At 29.2% G+C, this 19208-nt stretch overlaps 1 protein-coding gene across 1 annotated transcript in view; it reads left to right on the top strand.

The window, feature by feature from the left end:
- LOC119606482 (somatostatin receptor type 1) overlaps positions 1–18821 on the top strand; it is a 44403-nt gene extending 25582 nt beyond the window's left edge. The window contains exon 2 of the mRNA XM_037960014.1: positions 15758–18821. Coding sequence (XP_037815942.1) covers positions 15948–17633 — 1686 coding nt within the window. The 5' untranslated portion in view covers positions 15758–15947 and the 3' untranslated portion in view covers positions 17634–18821. The remainder of the gene's footprint in view (positions 1–15757) is intronic.
- The last annotated feature ends 387 nt before the right edge of the window (positions 18822–19208 follow it).

Raw genomic sequence — 19208 nt, 5'->3', positions numbered from 1 at the left:
GTCTATAGTCTAGTCTATAGTCTAGTCTATAGTCTAGTCTATAGTCTAGTCTATAGTCTAGTCTATAGTCTAGTCTATAGTCTAGTCTATAGTCTAGTCTTAGTCTAGTCTATAGTCTAGTCTATAGTCTAGTCTATAGTCTAGTCTATAGTCTAGTCTATAGTCTAGTCTATAGTCTAGTCTATAGTCTAGTCTTAGTCTAGTCTATAGTCTAGTCTATAGTCTAGTCTATAGTCTAGTCTATAGTCTAGTCTATAGTCTAGTCTATAGTCTAGTCTATAGTCTATCTATAGTCTAGTCTATAGTCTAGTCTATAGTCTAGTCTATAGTCTAGTCTATAGTCTAGTCTATAGTCTAGTCTATAGTCTAGTCTATAGTCTAGTCTTAGTCTAGTCTATAGTCTAGTCTATAGTCTAGTCTATAGTCTAGTCTATAGTCTAGTCTATAGTCTAGTCTATAGTCTAGTCTATAGTCTAGTCTATAGTCTAGTCTATAGTCTAGTCTATAGTCTAGTCTATAGTCTAGTCTATAGTCTAGTCTATAGTCTAGTCTATAGTCTAGTCTATAGTCTAGTCTATAGTCTAGTCTATAGTCTAGTCTATAGTCTAGTCTATAGTCTAGTCTATAGTCTAGTCTATAGTCTAGTCTATAGTCTAGTCTATAGTCTAGTCTATAGTCTAGTCTATAGTCTAGTCTATAGTCTAGTCTATAGTCTAGTCTATAGTCTAGTCTATAGTCTAGTCTATAGTCTAGTCTATAGTCTAGTCTATAGTCTAGTCTATAGTCTAGTCTATAGTCTAGTCTATAGTCTAGTCTATAGTCTAGTCTATAGTCTAGTCTATAGTCTAGTCTATAGTCTAGTCTATAGTCTAGTCTATAGTCTAGTCTATAGTTTATATATAGTCTATATTCTAGTCTAGTCTATAGTTTTAGTCTATAGTCTAGTCTATAGTCTAGCCTATAGTCTAGTCTGTAGTCTAGTCTATAGACTACAGGACTAGACTAGATCTTTATAATTAGCGAAGTCGATTAAGCCATGTCCTTCTGTCTGTCTGTCCGTCTGGGTGTCTATTGAAATCAAAAGTCTGTCGGACATGCTTTCGAGGAGTTTCCTATTAAAAAAAATACGAGACAACATTTGCAAGTTTCAACAACAACATTGCTTATTGGAAAAAAAAAACGTATGTTTGGGTGCGTGTTGGTTTTAGTGCTTTGCGTATATTGCTCTTATTCGTTTGGCGTTAATATTTGGTGTTTTTGATTTGTTATTGCTAAACTGATAGTAAAGTCGAAAAAATTAAATAAATTTAAATTTTATAAAATTTATTTCGTTTTTAAACACACTATCGTGAAGGGTATAAAAGATTCGGCAAATGCGAATATAGACTTCTTTTTCATTTTCATTTCAATTTAATTTTTAACTCAGAAAATTCCTGTGTTTAACCTTAAAACTTACACAGCTGTTCGTGCTTGACTCTAAAACATACTAAGCAACATACGTTTAATTAAATTCTTTTCATATCACTCTTTTGCCACTGATGCTAAACCAGCAAAAACAAGAAAAGATTTCGATAATCCTGCTCTATGTCCAGCAAAATACCTTCTACAAACAAATGTTTGTTTGTTTCTTGTAACATTAATATGATTTTATCAATTCTTTCTTTTGTTGATTCAACACACATTTTGTGATTTTAACAATCAACAGCAAAGGAAAACAAACAAACATATTTGATTTATTTCAATCCTTTTTTTTTTTTTTGGTTGAAACCTTTGTATTTTGGAAAAAAAATATTAAACAATAGAGCAAATGAAAAAGAATCAAAAGTGTAAAGGAAAAAAAGGTCGTTATTAAAAATGTATGTTCCCATTTTTATTTACAATCGATTAAAGCGGAAACGTTAAAATGGGGTTAAAATAAATATATTCGTTATTGTAAACGGCCAAAAGGCCAGTTTGATTTCCATTGAATACTTTCTCATATATTTGATTGTAGATTATTTAACATACATAACACTATTACCGGGAATTGAATTGAAAGATGGCATTGACTTTTTGTCATTTATTTTCTTTTTTTTTCTGGAGGCCTTTGGGCTGCAAAACATATGTACATATACATATGTATGTGTATCAAGATAAAAATATTCGATATTAAGATTTACCAGAGATTGTAAAAATCTTGTAAAAGTAAAATTTGGCAGTGTTGCAACCTATGTACCCTACAACTTGAAATATAATAAAAAAAAAAGAAATAGCTTTCATTTGATATACAAAAAGTGATTATCTTTGGTTGTTTTTGCCATAAGTATCTGGCCGAATGTTCTCCAACATAACACATTTGAGATCTTCGGATATTTGATTAATCTCAAACGGAATGATAAACTTATTATACCTTTAAACCTAAAGCGATTTGTTTAAAAAGTCAAAGGTTTTATAAATAAGAAAAACTTTTTTTTTATGGCGCAAATAAATGTTTTACTGTTGTTTTATTGAGAAGAGGTTTTTTCCCAAGTTAAGCAAAAGGCCACAATAATTGTCATAATAGGACATTTCAGTTTTAAAAAGGAAGTGCACAATATGTGGTATAATTTAAAGGACTTTTATTAAATATCGAAAGTTATAAAGTTTAAAATGTTATGGGAAGGAAATCAAAGAAAACAACAAAACTAGCGAGTCGACAACAATAAAATATGTGTGCGTCCCAATTTGGGACAACGAATTTTTACTGAAAATATTTGTGTCCCAATTTGGGACAATAAATTTCTATTGAAAATTTTTGTGTCCAAATTTAAGAGAACTATTTTGTGTAGAAAATGTATGTGTCTTAATATGGAACAACTATTTTCTATAGAAAATTTGTTAGGCCCAATTTGGGACAATTATTTTCTATAGAAAATGTGAGTGTCTCAATTTGGGACAACAAATTTCTATTGAAAATGTTTGTGTCCTAATTTGGAACAAAAATTTTCTATAGAAAATTTGTTAGGCCTAATTTGGGACAAATTTTTTCTCTCTGAAATGTGTGTGCTCCAATTTGGGACAACAATTTTCATGAAATTTTTGAGGTTAATATTTACAACATCTTTGATATAAAACCGATTACAACAAGTGGTATGAGTAATATTTTTCATGATTTTGCATTTGTTTAAGATCTTTTCTATAAGGGATTTTCTTCAGGGAATTCCTTAATTTAGTATTAAAATAATTACATGACAAAATGAGACTAAATCATTGTATTGTGGGAAAACATTTGTAAAGATATATTCTAATTATTTTTTTTAATTTATTAGGGTACTTCAAAGTTGCACTTAAGGGAATGATGGTTAAATAAAAAAAGGATCTTCAATTAAAAAAGTTACTTAAGTTTCTAACTAAAGACTAAATAAAAAGGTTTATGAAATATCTTTACTTTGTCCTTCCAGCTGACACTATGGGGAATACTTTTTCACAAAATTAAAATAAAATAAAACATCACTCAGACTTGCGAATGAATCAGTCAAGTGTGCAAAAAAATTTTATTTTATTTAAATTGAAATGTTTTTCGTTTTTTTAAGCAAACTTTTACACAATTAGGTCATAATGGAAGAATAAAAAAAATAACAACATTTACCAAAAAAGGGAATAAATGAAAAGGATACTACTTGTCAAATTTTGCAAATAACAAGGTTAAAACAAAACCGGCCGTTGACCAACCTTTTTCTTGTAGTCAAATTTTACATTTCTCCTAAAAAAGTTGTTTTTGTGATTTTTGTTATTTGAATGTCTATTTCGGACAAATTTGTGTTGTTGTATTGTGTTTTATGACATATGTCATTTAATCATTTTTAATGTTGATGATTTTCACAACTACACTCAGAGAATAATGTTTATATTGACCCATAGACTAGTCGGTTTCGATTACATCGAGCTTATTACTTTGTTTGATAAATTATTACAGCAAAAAATATATGTTTGTAACAATCATTTTTATAATTTTAAATAAGTGTAACTTAATAGTGCTTTCAGCAATCATGTGCAACCATATTTTTTCTCTATGTGTATTTGTAATTTTAGCTGTATATTTGTCAATAACAAAAAATGGTCTTGTTAATTTATAACGCCTGAAGATATTTTTGTTGCTGTTGTTACGGAAATTGTTGGGAAAATTACAAGCAATTCATTCAATAAATACAATATGTTGCTTAGATCATAACCAATGACAAACAGTGGGTCAAAAAATTAAACAAACATTTAACAAAAAACTTATTAAAGTTGTGGTCCTTGTTTCGAAAAGATTTATGATAGAAGTTTGGTTTTGAAAATTAGCAACAGCTGGATGGCCTCTTGTAAAATCAAAGAAATACAGTGTTGTACAAAATTAAACCTACGATTTTGTAAATAATGAAATAATGTATGGATACTTAATGATTAAATATGTTGTTGGTTAAATTATGTGTAAAAATTTTTTAAATTATTTGGAAAATTTGCCCCAGATAGACGGACAATTTTTGTATTAATGTAATACAGTGGGAGACAAAAATAAGCATACGATTTTTTAAACAAAGTAATAAAGGTACGATATTTATCAATTTACGAATTAATTAATTTAAATTTTTTTGTTGATTTAAAAACATTATAGTGCAACATTTTTATTTAGAAAGCTTGACACAGACAGATGGACGGACGCTTTAAAAGCTAATGAAGTACAGTGGGAACGAAATTAAACTTAAGATTTCATAAACAATAATGGACTAATATATATTAATCTTAAAAGAATATGTTTTTGTTTTTATAACAGTTAAGGATAAAACTTTGTTAAAATATTTTGAAAATTTTCTACAGACAGACGGACACTTTAAAAACCCACTAAGTACAGTGAGAGGCGAAAGTAAACTTACGATTAGTTAAATATAGAAAATGGATTCATATTTATCAATTTTTAAAAGGAATGTTCTTTGGTTCAATAACATACAGATGAGAAATTTGGTTAAGACAGATGGACGGACATGAAATGGTACAGTGGGAGACAAAATTATTTACAATTTTTTTTAAAAAAGGTATAATGCATCAGCATTTAATAATTTTTAAAGTATTTGTATTTTTCTTTGGTAAAAAATACTAATATGTGAAAATTTCCTAAATTAATTTCAGAATGTGTGACCGACGAATGGATATTAATACAGTGCAGTGGGGAACTAAATGAATCTATCCTATCTGTTTTATAAACATATTAAATAGATCTAAACATATAGAATAGATCCAATATTTATAAATTTTAAAAGGATTTGATATTTGATCAAAAATTATAAATTCTGACGAATTCCTTAGAAATTTTTAACAGACTGAAGGACACTATAAAAACCGTAATATGAAAGTGAGGACTAAAAATACAATAACAATCAAAACTATAATTAAATATCTATTAGGCAGTATATATAAAGCACCTAAATTTTGCAAACAGTTCTAATGCTGATCACTTACATGCGAGTTACATAATTTAGATTTTCCTTTTAAACAAAAAGCTAAATAATTTTGTCATACACTGTACATTTATCATATTATAAATTATCCAAAATTGAAATTAATAACCTGTAAAAGCATTTGCTTATATAGGCTGCTGTCTCTCATGTTGATGATGATGTCAATACTGATGATGGTTATATATAACAAACCTTCTATCATTCATCTATGAATATTTTAAAGGAAATATGAGATTTTATATATATAAAAATGTTAACATATGTTTTTTTTTTGTTTTTGTTATATAGTATTATTGTTATATTTTGCTTAAAAAGCTTTGAACATTCAAAAACAAAATGGCGAAAGCTATAACGTACTTACATACTTAAAGATTATTGTAAATCTAATAAAAATTTCAAAACACGCGCATTTTAAATAATGAAAATACAGCAACTTAAGCCCAATGAACTTAAAGGACTTGGTGCTTTAATCCTGTTGTAGATTTTTTTTGCAGAATTTAAAGCTAACAACAACAATAGCAAACGAGCACGTGTAGGAATTTAAGCTGAATAATATGTTTACTTTTGGGAAGAAAAAAAATCATTGTTTTGTTAAAAAAAAAATAAAAGGTTTTAAGACTTTCTATATTTGCATATAATTACAATAAAAATGCAAAATACAAGACTTTGCATTTTGATTATTATTATTATTAATTTGTTAACAAATATTGTTGAACTTTAGAATCCTCTTTTTTTGCATAACGAGTTGCAATAAAGTGCTGTTTAAAAGCAAACATTAATATTAATGAATTTCCCAGGAAATTCTTAAAAAACACAGACTCAAGTCTTATTTTGAGAACTGTTTGAAAATTCACACTATAATCAAATTTTTTTATAGTTGATTATAAAACTGCTTAAAGTTTTATTTAATTTTCATTATCTACACTTTAACTACTTGGCTTAAAAGAATTCTTAAGATAATTACTTTTTTTTTTCAACAACATTTTATCTGTCTACCAAATAAACACTACGTTTTCTCCGTAAAAGGATGCAAAGTGGAAATAATTTTGCAGAAAAAAAAAAACTCTTATAAATTTAATAAGAACATTAAAACTTTTCAATTTGTTTTGGGTTAATATACACATTTTTTAAAACATCATTTTTTTAGTTTTCCTTTTGCCTTTAAAGGAAAAGTTAAGCAAATTCTTGAGAAAAAGGATAAACAATTTTAAGCAAAGGAAATTTTTTAAACAGCATTTTAATTGTTGAAAGATTTTAATATGAAATAAAGAAAGTTAAATTTTGTATTAAGAAAATAAACCTTTTTTGTGCAAATATGTTGTTCTTAATATAAATAGTAGTCTAGACGTGAAAAAAAACATTTTCTATAAAATATTTATCAAATTTGTTTACTAATAAAACTTTCACTAAATGGCCATTAATTTAATTGAAAATAAATTTCAATTAATCAATTTTAAAATAATAAATTTTCTATTGTTAATACAACAAAATAAACACACATTCAAAGAAAAATCATCATTTCATTAAGAGCTTATAAAAACATCAACAATTCTAACTAAAATTATAAATAAAAAGCAATGATATGCCATGGAAAGAAAACAAACAGTTGAACACATGAATCCCACAAAACATTTTCATTCACTTTCACTCCAGACCCAGCAAACGCACTAAGAAAAATTTAAAGAAATTATCAAAAGCTGTCCTTGAGTTCTAGTTCAAATCTAGTTCTGTTCTAGTTCTGTTGTAGTTCTGTTCTGTTCTAGATCTGTTCTAGTTCTGTTCTAGTTCTGTTCTAGTTCTGTTCTAGTTCTGTTCTAGTTCTGTTCTAGTTCTGTTCTAGTTCTGTTCTAGTTCTGTTCTAGTTCTGTTCTAGTTCTGTTCTAGTTCTGTTCTAGTTCTGTTCTAGTTCTGTTCTAGTTCTGTTCTGGTTCTGTTCTAGTTCTGTTCTAGTTCTGTTCTAGTTCTGTTCTAGTTCTGTTCTAGTTCTGTTCTAGTTCTGTTCTAGTTCTGTTCTAGTTCTGTTCTAGTTCTGTTCTAGTTCTGTTCTAGTTCTGTTCTAGTTCTGTTCTAGTTTGTTCTAGTTCTGTTCTAGTTCTGTTCTAGTTCTGTTCTAGTTCTGTTCTAGTTCTGTTCTAGTTCTGTTCTAGTTCTGTTCTAGTTCTGTTCTAGTTCTAGTTCTGTTCTAGTTCTGTTCTAGTTCTGTTCTAGTTCTGTTCTAGTTCTGTTCTAGTTCTGTTCTAGTTCTGTTCTGGTTCTGTTCTAGTTCTGTTCTAGTTCTGTTCTAGTTCTGTTCTTGTTCTGTTCTAGTTCTGCTCTAGTTCTGTTCTAATTCTGTTCTAGTTCTCTTCTAGTTCTGTTCTAGTTCTGTTCTAGTTCTGTTCTAGTTCTGTTCTAGTTCTGTTCTAGTTCTGTTCTAGTTCTGTTCTAGTTCTGTTCTAGTTCTGTTCTAGTTCTGTTCTAGTTCTGTTCTAGTTCTGTTCTAGTTCTGTTCTAGTTCTGTTCTAGTTCTGTTCTAGTTCTGTTCTAGTTCTGTTCTAGTTCTGTTCTAGTTCACTTCTAAGTTTTCTTGTTTGCTGGGTTATTTAAAATAAAACCACAATTCCTACAACAATAACAAAAAACATATGTTTAATGCTTAATTATATTGTTTTAATTTGCTATTATATATTTTTTGTTGTTAAAACGCAACAGCTTTTTTAATGGTTTATTTTAATTTTTTCCTTTTAGTTTTTTTCGATTATGCAATTTTTTGTTCAAATTTATTGTAGGCATTTGTTGTTGTTGTGTTTTCTTTATATTTTTACATGTAGCTGTCATGGTTGTTGTAATGTTATTGGTTGAAATTTAAAATGAAAATTCAATTAGTAAAACATTATTGTACAATTTATCAAAAAAAAAAAAAAAAATGTGAGTATTTTTACCAAAAGTGTAACATGTTGTCATGTTATTTATTATTTTCTCTTGGTTTTGTTTTTTCAGAAATTTTTTTCGTTTGGTTTTTAGAGATTTTATAGATTAAGAGGGCCCTCGTTGTTGGTGGTTTTTGCTATAGAACTCAAATCCAGCCTTTTCAAGCATTTTCAAAAATGTTTATAGTGTAGTTAACCTATTTCGCAACTAAAGCCTTTATAAGGTTCTTCTTAACAGGCCTCTTGTCAAAGGCAGGATATTATAAAACACATCCTATTAAAACGAAAAAAACTGCATTTATTATTCTTAACAAATTCTTTATTAATTCCTTTTTACGTGTTTACACATCCGTTCTGTGTTCTTTTAGATTTTAACAATTGTTTTGTCATTTCAAGAAATTCTGTTTTCGATATGTTAAAGTGGTTAAGTGGTTTTTATTTCATTTCCTCTTTATGTCAGATCTTTTCTTCCACTTTTATAAGTACGTCAATAACACGTATTCATATCCATATAAAACTTTCCAGAAACAGTAATGGGCAATACACCTAAACTTTTTTGCGGCTAAAACTTTTGTACCAAGTGTTTAGCAAAACAAATTAACTTTGTTGCTTTTACACGTATACTTAGCATTTCAAATAAATACCCTTCACTGTTACTCCAACATACGTATGTAAATGTATGTAAAAACCCTACAAAAGTGACAAGTATGTGTGTACCAGTTATAAAAAATTTATCCCATAAACTTAAGACAACTCTCCAACCTTTCAATAACCACCCATTATTATGCAAATATTGTTTTAACTATTTATACTCCTCTCAAGATTATAACCTTCATTATTTGATGCCCTTTCAAACTTTGACTTTTTATATAGCAAAGCAACTGCTAACTAAGACAAACGATTACTTATGTATAAACATATGTATGTATGGGTGTATGAAATTTTTAGAAAATTTGTATTTTAAACCAATTAGTAATGTCAAAATGTCATTATGCTTATAAAAGGGTTATCAAGTTCAAGGAATTTAATTGCCATAACTATGTGTATATCTCCAATTTACAAATATGCTGGAATGGATTTATTAAGAATTTATTACAAAAATTCCAGCGACGATTAGTTTTTGTGAATTATAGCAGCATATTTGTGGTTAAACTATAATTTACTAGCTTTGATCAAAGAATTTATACTAAACATTGACCACATAAATACACACATATATAAATTATTTTTATTAGGGGGAATCGTTGTATTTTAGTTTACAAAACTTGCAAGTTCTACTATTGCAATATTATGACAACAATTTATTTAACATTGCAAAAATGCATGAGTGTAAATTACAAAATTAATTTCATGCTTTGTAGCCATTGCATTTTAACAAGGCAATTTGTTTTGGTAATTTTTAGAACCATCCTAATATACATATGTGTGTCCCTGATTATTGTCCGCTTGAGTTGCTATTTAGAATTGCCTGGCTCTTTTAGTGTTTGTAAAATACTAAGAATTATGGATGATATAAGTAGAGTATGTATGTTACGTTTTATGCTTAAATTACGATTGCTAATGATAAAAGCATCATTATTTACTACTCGAAAGAATGTTCCTTTATCTTGTTACGAAATGGATTCCAGGCAAACATACATACGTAAATATTTTATTGCCTGAAGAGTTGTTGATGCAATTGCCCAGTAGTTTATGGGAACTACAGACAAACTTAAACAAGACTCCCTCTCCGGGCTTTTTACTGGATAATCCCTGCTTTCAGCTGATGTTTTGAATCGGTTCTGGCGATTTTATTGGAGAAAGGTAATACAGAGGATATCTATAGACAATCTTGGTAAAAGTTTAGATTAGAAATGCAAATAGTAGGCTCCGAATAAAATCGGAATGTATGTTATCTTTGACGATTAAGGTTATATAGTTGTTGCAATTTTGGTAATTGCTGTTATTAAACTGCGGGGTATATCGGATGAATTGCATAAGAAAGAGACTGACTACCAAACAGGGATGTAAAATTGCTTATAAATTTCCATTTAAAAAAGTACGAATAAAACGATTTGTTACTAAAAATTTTGCCAAAGTTGCTAGCAGGAATTATACTTTTTTAGTACTTTTTGACATTTAAAATATGTACTTTAGTACCCCCACGATATATTGAATATTCTGTGTAGTCTAGTGTATTGACTACTATATATAATAGTCTATGAACTATACTTACAACTAGTCTATTGACTAGTCCAACGGTTCCCAAAAGGGGGTCCGCGGACCCCTAGTGGTCCGTAGCAAAATCCTAGGGGGTCCGCGAAGACGAACGAAAAAAATCATGAATAAAAAATATTCTCTATATGTTAGAAAATATTAAAAATATCTCCAAATTTTTCATAAGTACTAAAATACACAATTTTTATTCAATAATCCCAGATTTGTTGGTGACTTTTTGAATTTTATTGTTTCGGTCGTTTATCAGGATGAAGCTAGGCCCTACAAATTTATTGTTTCACTTTTATAAAGTAAAGTATTACGTGATTTGTAATTTTTATAAATGTATATGTATCGATAATGATTTGCCTTAGAATTAAATACTGTTACTGGTATCCCGGAATATGAAGTTAGGTCACATTTCATAATACTTTTTTAAATTGTAAGCAAAAGTGTTAATCTAGTTAATTTTAAATATAAATATTCCATTCCGACGAGATACACAGATTTTAACTTCATTTTGTTGTCCAATATTATTAAATCAACATCAGAAAATTCATAGCGTTTTGCGTAAATAGTCAAAACCACGCAGTAAAATAATTCGTAGGTATTTTAAAATTTAAATTTAAGATCCAAATTCACAGTACATTCGCAAAGAGTTCAGGTCATATTTTATGTGGGTAACGCATTCCGCAACAACATCGAAGAAGTCTAACTTTCACATATTTTTCCGAAAACTTAGCTTACATACTCAGCTCACTCCTATGCAATCGCAAAAAAATTTAGAAACATGACTCTTTAAGCACATGTCGACAATACTTGATAAAGAAACCTTTTCGCTGCCTTGACGGGAAATGAACATGAAAGCTCTCACGATCATAAAATTAAACATCATGTTAGAAGTCATTCTATATTTAAAACCATGCAATTGAAAACATCTCCGAAATACTAAATATTCTCAATGTACGGGAATATTTTATAGGGTTTATGGACCAGGACTAAGACAATTTTCAGATGAACAATTATTTATAACAATAAGATATCAAAATATGTATGTATGGGGGTCCGTGAAATTAAATAAATTCCTCAAGGGGTCCGCGAAGTAAAAAACGGTGGGAACCGCTGGACTAGTCTATGGACTGGTCTAGAATAGTCTATGGATTGTTATATTGACTGTCCTATAGATCAGTCTATGGATTGACCAGTCTATGCACTAGTCTATGAATTATTCTATCGAATAGTAGGTATTGAATAGTATATGGACCAGTTTATTAACTAGCTTATTGACTAGTCTATGGAGTGGCCTATTGACTAGTCTATGGAATGGTCTATGGACCAGTTAGTCTATGGTCTTGTCCATTCAATTAACTAATATAAGGATTAGTCTATTGACTAATCTATGGACCAGTCTATGTACTATTTATTCTGTTGAGGAATAGTCTAAGTATTGACCAGTCCATGGATTAGATTGTTGACTAGTCTATAGACTAGTTGATCAGTCTATTGATTGGTCTATTGACTAGCCTATGGACTTGTCAAGTTTGTGGACTAGTCTATTGACTAATCTTTGGACCAGTCTATGCACTAGCATATGAAATATTCTAAGTATTGAATAGTATTAGGACTAGTTTATTGACTAGGATATTGGCTAATCTATGAAATGGTTTATGAACTAACTAGTCTATGGTTGGTCTATTGACTAGTCTATGGAGTGGTCTATGAACTAGTTTAGGGGCTAACCTAAGGTTTGATCTTTTGACATATGTATGGACCAGTCCATACGTTAGTCTATGGACTTGTCTTTTGAATTGACTAATCTAAGTACTAGTCTATTGACTAATCTATGGACCAGTTTATGTACTATTCTATAGAGGAATAGTGTAAGTATTGACCAGTCCAGTATTGGATTAGATTGTTGGCTAGTCTATAGACCAGTCTATTGAATAGTATTTTAGCTGTCTGTTGACAAGACTGTGGACTAGTCTTTTCACTAATCTGTTGCACTAGTCCATGGATTAGTTTATGGACACTGTATGTTAATTATCCACTGTATGTTAATATTTGGCCAAATATCGTATTTTTTAAAATATCGTAATTTTCGTCATAAATCGTATTTTTCGTTTAATATAATAATAAAACTTTCTTTAAGTACTTTTCGACAGATATCGCAAGTAATTTTCATCAAAACAAAAATAAGGGCTTAATTATTTAAACATCGTATTTTATACTAAATATCGTAATTTACACAAAAAAATTTTTTGTTGCAAATATTGTATTTCTCGAAAATTAAGCCAAATATCATATTTTTCATGATATTATGTCATATTAAAGTAAAAACTTTTCCCTTTAGTAAAGTTTTATTACCAGTACTCTTTAGAAAGTTTTGAGAGCCACAAAAACGTACTAAACTTCCATTAAGGATAGTATTTCCTCCCTTTTAAAAATGTGTATTAAAATTTTTCAGCAATGTTTATTGATGTTTAAGTGCCTGCAGTTATATGACACCATGGTAACTAGAAATTTAAAATTTTCATACATATTTATAAGAGTAACTACGTTAAATGAAAAAAAAAATTAATGAAATTTCAACACAGATGTTTAGAATTAAGAAAAATTGCTTTAAATTGAAAACTAAAGAATAAAAAGCAGTTTTAATTTAATATTTTTATTAAAACCCATAAAATTGTTTAACAAAATGGCAAAGCATACACATAAGCATAAATAAAACCATTGCATATCTTTAAGGCTTAAGCTGTTACTGAACGCAAAGTGTTGCAGCTTAGCAGGGTGCCATAGATTTAATTTAAGCTCTAGGTATCTGCTATATGCTTTGTTTAATTCTGTTTTCTATTTATCATGCAATTGTTGGTCATTAATAATAATACTTTGGCATTCATTCTATATAGAATTTTTCAATCTGTTGTATTTTCTTGTTGCACTTCATTTGTTTTTTGTTATAATTGTATCCTGCTGGTTTTAATGTCCCAGAATCAGTTTTTTTAATTTACATTTTCATTATTTTTGCATCTTGTTTATATTAATTGCAATAGTTTTGACTTCATTTGGAACATAAAGAAACAAACAAATGAGAAAGAAAAAAAGAAACGTTGAAGGCTAAAATACTTCTGTACGTAAAGCAGAGGGTAAAGTAAATAACCATTACGTTAGGGCAAAACAAAATAAAAGGTTAATTGAAAAGTTTGTGTTAAAGTAAGAGTCTGGACATTTGAGAGGCAGCTAGGTTAGGGGTATAAAGGTATATTTTAAATTACTTTTTAAATTAAAATTGAAAGCTGTAATATTTTGCCAAAGTTATTAAATTTATAAGTGGAATAATACTTAACGTTTTCAAAAGCAATTACAAGAATTAAAGCTTAAATGCTTTGATGTGGTGGTTGTCAAATGGCAACAAGAGGAGGAACAAAAGCAAATATCCGTTAGTAAGGTGGTAGACAAACAAGGGGTGGTCATAGATTTAATATAAATCCTAGGAATTATAAGCAGTTCTTAAGTTTGTTATACAGTTTGTATATTCTAGAGAAATTTTAACCAAGCGAAAAATTTGACAGGTAAAGCACTTTCTAAACTTTTAAATTTGGTCCATGAAAATGTATTATAGTAATTTTTTTGAAAAAGTTCCGCAAATTCTGATATTCTTTCACAAAATATCGTAAATTTTTTGCAAATATCGTACATTTGCAATATTTCCATTTTCCCCTAATTTTCCCCAAATTAAATTTTTTTCTAAATATCGTATTTATCACTAAATTCTTTCACTAAATATTGAATTTTTCTCGAAATTGTTAATATTTCGAATCGTATTTTTCATTATATGTTTAGTGAAAAATACGATATTTAGCCAAATTTCCTAAATTACCATATATATCGTATTTTTTCATCAAATATCGTATTTTTCTCTAACTAATGAATATTTCGCCAAATATAGTATTTTTCACCAAATAGTCAAATTCCCAAAATATCGTATATTTCGTGAAATATAGTAAATTTCACCATTTCGAAAAATATCGATTTTTTCTTCAAATAGTTGTTATTTCTTTAAATATTTTATTTTAGTCAAAAATCGTATTTTTGACTATATTTACGATATTTAGACTTTAGACTAGACTAGACTAGACTATGACTAGACTAGACTATAGACTAGACTATAGACTAGACTATAGACTAGACTATAGACTAGACTATAGACTAGACTATAGACTAGACTATAGACTAGACTATAGACTAGACTATAGACGAGACTATAGACTAGACTATAGACTAGACTATAGACTAGACTATAGACTAGACTATAGACTAGACTATAGACTAGACTATAGACTAGACTATAGACTAGACTATAGACTAGACTATAGACTAGACTATAGACTAGACTATATACTAGACTATATACTAGACTATAGACTAGACTATGGACTAGACTATAGACTAGACTATAGACTAGACTATAGACTAGACTATAGACTAGACTAGACTATAGACTAGACTATAGACTAGACTATAGACTAGACTAGACTAGACTATAGACTAGACTATAGACTAGACTATAGACTAGACTATAGACTAGACTATAGACTAGACTATAGACTAGACTATAGACTAGACTATAGACTAGACTATAGACTAGACTATAGACTAGACTATAGACTAGACTATAGACTAGACTATAGACTAGACTAGACTAGACTATAGACTAGACTATAGACTAGACTATAGACTAGACTATAGACTAGACTATAGACTAGACTATAGACTAGACTTTAAACTAGACTATAGACTGGACTATAGGCTAGACTATATCGTATTTTTCACCTTTTATCGTATTTTTACATAAATCAGGTAATTTTCCTCAAATATCGCATATATCGACTAATATCGCAGTGTATGAAATTGAAACCTAACAAAGATTCGTTTTCCCTAAACATTTTCTTTATTTTTCAGTTTCTCTGCCAGTGGCTAGATGGTTGGTAGCTACTTTAAAACCTCTTATTAGGTCAAAAAATGTTTTTAAAAAATTTTCACTTAGTTATTAGTTGAATGATGTACTTTGTTCAAATATAAGTATATAAGTTTAACAGCAAGTATTGGATTTTCTCTGCACACTATTTAATATTTTATAAACATTTCTTTTACATAGAATTTTTTATAACAATTTTTTTTTCTCCCCTCTATTTACAGATTTGGCACATTTTAAGCGAAAATGTGGTCAATACTAAAAAACATTTCAAACAACTGGCCCACAACAAGTATACTAAATAATACTTAAAGGAAAAAAGAAAAGCAGAGATAAAGAACATCAAGCTTAATGCAAACATAGTTTTTCCCGTACCAAAACTCTGATAAACGAAAAGTAGAAGAGAGAAAAAAAATGAAATATTTTTTAAATATTTTACTAATGAGCTTAATACCCACATTGAGTTTACAACATAAGTACCAACAGCAACAAGAAGAAAAATTGCCAACAGGAGCAGCCTTAGCAGCAGACGATTTTCTAATGGAAACCAAAACTGAAGACAACTTTTTAGATATAACCTCTTCAAAAGCTAATGCTTTGTCGGCTGTACTCGAGGACCAATTAAAGCCCACCTTAAAATTGTTTGAATTTGATGCTGTCAACTTTTATCGCCAACTAAATGCCACTATGTATGGTGGTGTGGGTGGTTTTAATTTCTCCCTGTCCAATTCCAGCTATGATGGTTATGAGGATGAGGGTTATGGCTGCAATTCGGGTCAACATACCATCATTAATCTTATCACCATGATACTTTACTCGGTGGTGTGCATTATAGGTTTATTTGGCAATACATTAGTTATTTATGTAGTTTTGAGATTTTCCAAAATGCAGACGGTAACTAATATTTACATATTAAATCTGGCCATAGCGGATGAATGTTTCCTCATAGGCATTCCTTTTCTATTGTACACCATGCAGATAGGAAGTTTTCAATTTGGTGAATATGCCTGCAAGGCTTATATGGTGAGTACTTCCATAACACAATTCACTTCTTCCATATTCCTGCTCATTATGTCGGCTGACCGGTATATAGCTGTTTGTCATCCCATTTCCTCGCCGCGTTATCGCACGCCTTTGGTATCGAAAATGGTTTCGGGTATTGCTTGGTTAACCTCGGTGCTCTTAATGTTGCCGGTGATTTTATTTGCCAATACCGTGGAGAATGGCGAGCATAGATCTTGCAACATTAAGTGGCCAGAAGCTCAGAATACCCAATCGGGTACCACATTTATACTGTACTCATTGGCCTTGGGTTTCGCTACGCCTCTTATCTTCATTTTAGGCTTCTACTGCTTGGTTATACGCAAACTGCATACAGTGGGTCCCAAGCACAAGTCCAAAGAGAAGAAGAGGTCACATCGAAAAGTCACCAAACTGGTGTTAACAGTGATTACAGTATACATACTATGTTGGTTACCCTATTGGATATCCCAGGTAGCTTTAATAACATCGCCACCCGGCAATTGTGTATCACGTTTGGAGATAACCATATTTCTTTTAGTTGGTTGTTTGGGTTACTCCAACTCGGCCATGAATCCCATACTCTATGCCTTTTTAAGTGATAATTTCAAGAAATCTTTTATGAAAGCATGCACCTGTGCGGCCCGCAAAGATGTCAATGCACAATTACAATTGGAGAATAGTTTATTCCCTAAATTTAACAAATCAAGACCCTCGGATAAACTACTCTCTAATACTAAACAGAAACAGAAAAATTCGATACTAAATCGTAAAAATAATAAAGCGAAAAATATGGCCAGCTCCTCGGTGGCCACTACCATAACCTGTACCACCAATACCACTACCTTAGAGGCCGGCAATAATATAGCCATTTGTCCTTCCACACAAATGAAACATCTTTTAGAAAATCCTGCCAGTCAACCCACTACTTCCTCTCATGACTATAACAGCCAGCTTACCGCCATACAAGGGGGCATAAGTGAAAATTCTAATTTAGAAAATTCCTCAGAATGTTCAGATACTCCTTCAGCTGCCGCAGCAGCAGCTGTTAAACCTCCTGTCTTACATACCGATTTATAAGAGCGAAACTATAAGAGTCCTTTACAAGCTAAAGAGTGCATAGTTGTTTTAAAGCAACATCATACTCAGCAGCATCATTCTCTTAATCAATTATAATAGTAGAATTTAAAAATTCAACAAATTAATTTAAATTTAGATAGTACTTTAGAAATTGAGGAATTATAACCATTAAGCAAGTTTGATATTAATTTTGTGACAAAATATATTAAAATACAAATTAAATTTAATCACTTAAGTTGTAAACTAAAGTAGTTTTAAGTTTAAAAAAAATGTGCTTAAGTTTTTTTTTTAATTGTAAGAAATTTAAAATACTCTTCCCTTTATGAAAAATGAGCAGTTTATAAGGTCCAATATAAAAGAATTTACTACTTGACAAAAACTGTAAGGAAAAACTTTCGATTATTTAGTAGATAAATATCTTAATTTTGGAAATAGTTTTATTAAAAGAATAAAAGCTTTTGAAGTTCCTTTAAGGTACAGTGGTGAACAAAAGTCAAGTGCTAGTCAATTTACATGAGCAGTGTTACTATGAGTTTTTAAAGAGAGCTTTTACAAGCCAAGATTTTCTTTCCTAAACCTCAAAAAACAATAGTTAATATTCAAATGAAGAAAATTAAAAGCTTTTGCTAGAAATGCTTACTAAAGTCTGCCATTAAGTTTAAAACACTAACAGCTTTTATCTACAACTGTACTATATTCGTTGTATAGAGAAAAGCTTTCTATAAAATTAAAAGCTTTCTATTAATCTTATTAGAACACGAGCTTTTGCTAGAAACTGAAAAATAAAATGAAGTTTAACAAAACTTAGTGTGAAAAACTAAAAGCTTTTAACTACAAATAGTTATATTCATTAATTAGTGAAAAGCTTTCTGTTAAATCAATAAAATTTTCATTTTAATTAATGTTTATTTTCTAATTTAAAAGCTTGTATAAAGAACTTTTCCTAAATCCATTTATTAAAAATACTGGCATTAAAGCTTTTATCTACAAATGTTCTATATTTGTTATTTAGAGAAAAGTTTTCTATAAAATCAATACAATTTTCTTATTTCAATTCGAGCTTTTGCTAGAAACTTGATACACTAAAGGCTTTTAACTAGAAATTGTTATATTCCTTAAAGTTTTCCATTAAATCAATAAAATTTATCTTTTTCACGCATGTTTATTTTCTAATTTAAAAGCTTTTATCAAGAGCTTTTGCTAAATCTATGTATTAATAAGAAATATAAATTTAAATCTGAAATGCTTAATTTCTCTTTTTTTAAATAGGTATAAATATTAACGAAACTTTATAAAAAATAAAAGCTTTTGATTAAAACTTTTTCTTAATAGTTAAAGCAAAAACATTTGGATATTTTTAGAAACTTAATGAAACTTTTTGTTATAATTAAAAGCTTTCAGTTGAAGTTTAGTTTTTTGTCAATAAAAGCTTATATTTTATATTAAAAGCTTTTGCAAAAAAAACTTAAGAAAGCTTTTAAACATGTTATTATTCTTAACGAATTTTATAACATTCTAAACTAACATCTTTTAATGCAAGCTATCGATTTTTAGGGAAAAGTTTTGATGAAACTT

The sequence above is a fragment of the Lucilia sericata genome, unplaced genomic scaffold, assembly GCF_015586225.1.
Source record: "Lucilia sericata isolate MDLA Ls3-8-SP2 unplaced genomic scaffold, ASM1558622v1 Contig000017F_arrow, whole genome shotgun sequence".
Taxonomy (NCBI): Eukaryota; Metazoa; Arthropoda; class Insecta; order Diptera; family Calliphoridae; genus Lucilia; species Lucilia sericata.
This window is presented reverse-complemented; position numbering and strand designations above follow the sequence as displayed.